The sequence below is a fragment of the Loxodonta africana genome, chromosome 25, assembly GCF_030014295.1.
Source record: "Loxodonta africana isolate mLoxAfr1 chromosome 25, mLoxAfr1.hap2, whole genome shotgun sequence".
Classification (NCBI taxonomy): Eukaryota; Metazoa; Chordata; class Mammalia; order Proboscidea; family Elephantidae; genus Loxodonta; species Loxodonta africana.
The window spans coordinates 48,449,272-48,455,271 of record NC_087366.1 but is presented as its reverse complement, the minus strand read 5'-3'; the positions used below and the strand labels follow the sequence as shown (position 1 = coordinate 48,455,271).

General features: G+C 39.6%; 1 protein-coding gene across 1 annotated transcript in view; it reads right to left on the bottom strand.

The window, feature by feature from the left end:
* Positions 1–213: 213 nt before the first annotated feature.
* The window catches only part of SCCPDH (saccharopine dehydrogenase (putative)), a 48,961-nt gene continuing 43,174 nt past the window's right edge, over positions 214–6,000 (bottom strand). Inside the window, exons 10-12 of the mRNA XM_003410924.3 lie at positions 3,852–3,963; positions 1,910–1,991; positions 214–866 (exon numbers count right to left, since the gene is read on the bottom strand). Coding sequence (XP_003410972.2) covers positions 761–866; positions 1,910–1,991; positions 3,852–3,963 — 300 coding nt within the window. The 3' untranslated portion in view covers positions 214–760. The remainder of the gene's footprint in view (positions 867–1,909; positions 1,992–3,851; positions 3,964–6,000) is intronic.

Sequence of the window (6,000 nt, the reverse complement as noted above, 5' to 3'; positions counted from 1 at the left end):
ATACAAAAATCAAGAGAAAAATTCTGCTATCACTGCTTAGGCAGTGAAAAGCAATAGAAAATCATAACCTGAGCCCTTAAAATACAAATTACAGGTACAGAACCAGGAAAAGAAAGAATGGCAAGTCCAATTATTAGCAGTAAACAGGTCAGACCATTTAAGAAGCACATTTCTACCACTACTCAAATACTTAGGCAGCTTCACACACAAAACTGACATTTAATTGACAGCCCTTTATTATTCAACTTAAGCAAGAGTCTAAAATCAATCCATGTAGACAGGTGAAAAACTAGGCTAAAGTAGCAAAAAGTGGTTTCATTTAGCAAAGGCCCACACGATACATAGAGAACCTCACCGGGAAGTGAGCTTTCACTCACTATCAAGGAAAGCAGCAGTTACTGCCCTCGATGAATGCTAGCCAGGGGCACCCTCACTGAGGAATGTGGTCAACAACACAGAGGGACACCTACCTCCTCTACCGTGTCTGATCTGCCAGCTCATTTATAAAAATTTATCATTAACACTTCAGGGAAAAAGTGAAATATTAGTTCTCTCTCTCATAAGCAATAAAAATCACAAAAATCAGCTGAAATTTGAAATTTAGGGTAAGCTAGTTCAATTGCCTGCTTTTAATGTGTAGCTATTTTAGATTTGACAATCCTCCAGATATGGTCAGACAGGCTTACAAAAGAATTTCAAATATCAAATACAGAAGCTGTTGATTCATGCATTTTATGACTCTGGCTAATTCTTCCAATGTTTAGACCTCAGAGCTGCTAATGACACTAAATTCAATGCCTCGGTGGTTAAGTCTGTCAATCAACTTCGTTCTGGAGAAAGCTGCTCCAGGTGTGAAGACCCCGCCCCTGTAAAACAACAAAGGAAAACAGATCACGGGCCAGTCTCCAGCCCTTTCCTCTGCTAGTGTGACTGACTGTAGGAAAAGCATTTCAAATCATTTCAGAACAAATGGAAACCTGACCCTTGATTCTATCATGGATTACTTTGGTTCCATTCCTAAAATCAGCCAAATGAGCAAGAAGCTATCGTTCAGGAGGAAACCAGTGCGAAAGCCAAGCCCATCTAGATTGGTTCAGTTCCTGGGGAGATCATTTTCCACCAGTAGATGCGTCAGAGGGACACAGGGCACCATCAACCCGAATAACTGCTGCTGTTTACAAAACAGTCCTCATACTTCAGAGGATTAAATAAAGACATGGATGAAATACATTTAGGTAATCAACTATTAGTAAAGCATAAACAAGACTTAAAATGTATGAAAGTTTCTTTAAAAATGTAATAGCTAATATTCGTAAAATGCTAAATATTTTCAAAAGGTACACAAGTATTTGAAAATAATTACGTTTTGCTACATACAATTTCTATTTTTATTACTTGATATTGTTTTAGGTCATGCTTAATTTATTTCTAAGCCTGCAGGCCTCATTTGTAAGGTTGGCCTAGCTTTACAGCTAGATGCTCCAATTAGATAACCATTTAGCTAGGATCCCATGATTCAATTTACTCTTGGGTGGCAGGGCCCCTACTGCCAGCTAAGTATCGCTCATCAGTGATTAGAGGCTCCTGCTAATCTCGGCTGAACACTACTTATAATAGGGATCTTTTACGAGTGGCTGGCTCTGGACTTAAGCTATTTATATATGCGACTGGAGCCAACTTATCATGGCTTTCAAGCTTTTCTGTCTCCTCTTATTTATTCTGCATTTGTTCCCAGAAGTTGCTAAGAAATGATCCAGCTCATAATTTTAATTTACCTGTATCTTTGCACCAAAGGAACTATAAATGCCTATGTGCAGAACCAAAGCCTGAAAATCAAATCAAAATAAGCCGAAACATAACACAGACAGAAAGCAGATCTTCTAATTAGAGTGGAAGAAAACCAACTTACGTCTTAGGAAGGTTGGAGGTATCACTGAGAAGAGTCAAGGCTGCCTGAACCATGGCTATGGGGGTAGCCACATAGCCAGCTTCTGGGGAAAATGGGTCAAAGAAAAAGAATGTATTCACAAAGCATGCACTCAGCAACACTCACAAGTAGATTTTATAGCTAACTCTAGGTATACAGAATAAGTTCAATATATATATATAAAAAAAAGTTCAATATATCATTAAAAAAAAATTAACACTTATATAAAACCAAAAACCAAACCTGTTACCATCAATTCCAACTCAGTGATCCTACAGGACAGGACAGAACTGCCCCCATAGAGTTTCCAAGGAGCACTTGGTAGATTCGAACTGCAGACCTTTTGGTTAGCAGCTGTAGCACTTAACCACTATACCACCAGGGTTTCTAACACTTACATCACACTTACGAAGTGCTAGAAACTGTACTAAGAACTTTTAATCTATTAAAAAAAAAAAAACAGTTGCCTCTGACTCATGGCAACCCCATGTGTGTCAAAGTAGAACTGTGCTTCATACAGTTTTTTAATGGTTGATTTTTTCAGAAGTAGATTGCTAGGCCTTTCTTCTAAGGTGCCTCTAGGCAGACTTGAACCTCTGACCTTTCGGTTGGCAACTGAGTACATTAACTGTTTGCACCACCCAGGGACTCCTATAAACTCATTTAATTCTCCTAACAATTAGTGCTATTTTTATCCCCATTTTACAGGTGAGGAAACTGAGGCGTAGGCAGGCTAAGTGACTTGCCCAAAGTTAGGAAGTGGTGAGCCAGAATCACACCCAGACAGCTAGCTCCAGAGTCCATGCTCCTACCCACTACACTGTACCACTTCCTGACAATAATTGAAGTCAACAATCCTAAGCTTTATGCTTCTCCATTAATACACTAAACTGACCCCATCTGCATTCACAGACTTCACTTAAAAAAAACAACCTCTCCATCTCATAAGAAAAACTTAACTAAACCTGAGTTATTTGGACATCCATGAGGAAAGGAGTACAGGGGTGGCACAAACTGTTAAGCATTTTACTAGTAGCTGAAAGGTTGGCAGTTCAAACCCACCCAGAGGCACCTTGAAAAAAAAGATTTAGTGATCTGCTTCCAAAAGGTTATAGCCTTTAAAACCCCATGGAGTAGTTCTACTCTGCAAACATGGGGTTGCCATGAGTCAGAATCGACTTGACCTGACAGCAACTAACAACTAAAGGAAGTGAGAGTATTAGCGTTTACATATCTGTCAAATAATAAACACACAGTCAACTTATCTTAAAAAGTCAGTTGGGAATTTGAAAAGAAGGCAAGATGCAGGTACCACAGCCAACTGGCTAGAATAAAACTGCAAAAGAGACCCCCTTTGATATATCAGGGATGATAATTAAACTTAATTTTAATTGGCATGTAGGACTGTCTCTATATAGTTCTCTAAAACTTTGCAGCAAAAGTTCAGGAACTTTTTTGGGCTGTAAAACCTTTTAACAATCTATCAAAAGCCATTACCTGTCTCCAGAAAAATACAGATACACACACAGATTTTACCAAAAATTTCAGGGTATTTATAGATTCCCAAGAAACTTTGGTCCACAGATTCGACTTTTATTACAATAACACTATTTGAAAGTGACTCTTGATTATGAGGATAGAGCAGGTAAACATCAACCAGCCGCTTTTCTTATTAATACTAATTAAAATTTGCCATTCTGAATCACTGAGTCACACCTGAAAACCAGAGGTAGGGATTCATTAATAAAATTGAATTATATCAATAATTTCACTCCTCCCTTTTACAGAATAATTTTAAACCATTATTTAAATAATTTGTGCATATGTTTCTAAAACAAGCTTAAAAAAGAATATATCGTAATAGCATATGGCCCTGTAGCTTAAGCCAATGTAAAATTCCCGAGTATTCTTAGATGTAAAATACCTGGTCCTTTCACCTGAGTACAAATTCTGATATTTGGTTTGCTCTTATCAGTAGCAAGGCCTTTGCTATATCCTTGACCAAAGAATGTCATTGTAAATGACGAGGCATCAATCTGTGAAAGAGAAAGCCAAGGACTCAATAAATATATCATTTCTTCTCTGGACACAATAAAACCTGTTATTCCATACTTTATATGAGACATTGTCAATAGATAAAAACAGCAATACTCTGCCAGCCAGAACATTCTGTCATCCTTTAATCATAGGGCAAAAATTAACTTCTTGAAGATATAAGTTCTGATAACTAGTGTGACGTGGGGGGAGGGGAGCAGGTAAGGAATAGGAACGAGATCAAGGTGATTCTTAGGTTGTGGCTTAACAAATGACACCATCACTAAAGCAGGAATTTAACCGGAAAAGACAGACGTAGTTTTAATTTCTTGGGGGGGAGATAGAGGGAGTAGAATACGGTAACCTGGTGTTTTAGACATTTTGTTTGACGAATATGACTGGTGGCACAGATATTTAATTGTTCGACTTACAGATGTGAAAATTTGGTTCAAAAATTAAATCCTAGAGGATTTATTGTAGCATCTTTCATAATCACTAAATTTAGAAATAAGGTAACATTCAGTTGTGATCAACCAGTATTAACTACGTGTCAAACATGAGCACTGGTGGTTCAGCGGTAGAATTCTCGCATTCCATGGAGACCTGGGTTCAATCCCTGGCCAGTGCATCTCATGTGCAATTACCACCCATCTGTCAGTGGAAGGCCTACATGCTGCTATGATGATAAGACAGACTAAGACTAAGAAAGGCCTGATGATTTACTCTAAAAATCAGCCAATGAAAACCCTATGGATCACAACGGGGATGCTGCAGGACTGGGCAACATTTCATCTCATTGTGCATGGAGTCACCGTCAGTCAATGTGAGCTGGAGGCCGATTCGATGGCAATTAACAAGTGTCAGATATAACAACGCTAAGTCCTGAGACACAAATAAAATATGGTCCCCGCCCTTCAGGAAGCTTACAGTTTAGTGCAGAAGAGAACTATATAAACAGGTCTAATAACAATATGACACATGAACTAAAAGATGGAAGGAATAGTTCAGAGGGAGGGCAAGATTAAATCTACTGGGGAGGAAAGCAGAGTTTTGAAATGTATATGTACACACACACACATTTTAACAGAAGCTCACTACACAACAAGTAGGGTGGATACCAGAAAGGAGAAACCATTAGTTAAACGCAAGAAGGGATGCAGTAGCACAGTGCATCACAGTTCACTAACGCTAAGTTTTCAGTGGTGTGGACGCGGTCAGACCCACATGCGGCATCCCGCCCCTCCTCTGCCTGGATCAGCCTCTTTCAGGTGGTGCACAAAACTATTTTCAACACAGTCACCAGGCTGCTACTATCAACTAAACAGGTTGGTATGAAAAATAAAACCTATCTACCATCTAGATGTAGACCATGAAGGGCCTACGATGGCATCACATGGAGACAGACTTCAGGCCAGCAGCACTCCCGGGGAGTGTACCAAAGTCGCCCAGGAAACACTATGGGGGCACAGCATGCACCTGATATTTACCAAACCTGATCTGGGACCATCCTACCAACATCAGCAATTCTCAATCTTGGCAGCACATCAGAATCACCGGGGAGCTTTCAAAAACCCAACACCTAGGCCACACCCCAGCCAAACTAAACCAGAATCTCTGGCCACCAGTTTTGGGTTATCTCCTAAAGCTGAGAACCACTGCTCTACACTTTCAGGCCCCACTTCAGACCTACTGAATCAGAGTGTCCAGAGGCAGGGTCAGGGCATGTATTTTTTAAAAATTCTCAGTGATTCTGTTACATAAAACCCAAGCTAAGAAGCACTGCCAAAGCAATGAGTCAGGGAAGAGTTTTAAAGAAGGCAACAGAAGTCAGATTTGTGTTTAACAGAGTATAGTGGGAAGATGAATTGGAAAGGAACCAATGGGAAAGCTACGAGAAGTTCAGTCAAGAGATAGGAGCCTGAACCAAGGGCAGCTATAACGGATATGGAGAAAAATCTAGAATGAAGCCTAGGTTTCTGGCTGGGCAGATGATTTAATGCCATAAGCTGAGATAGAAAATACAGAAGAAGAGACTTTTG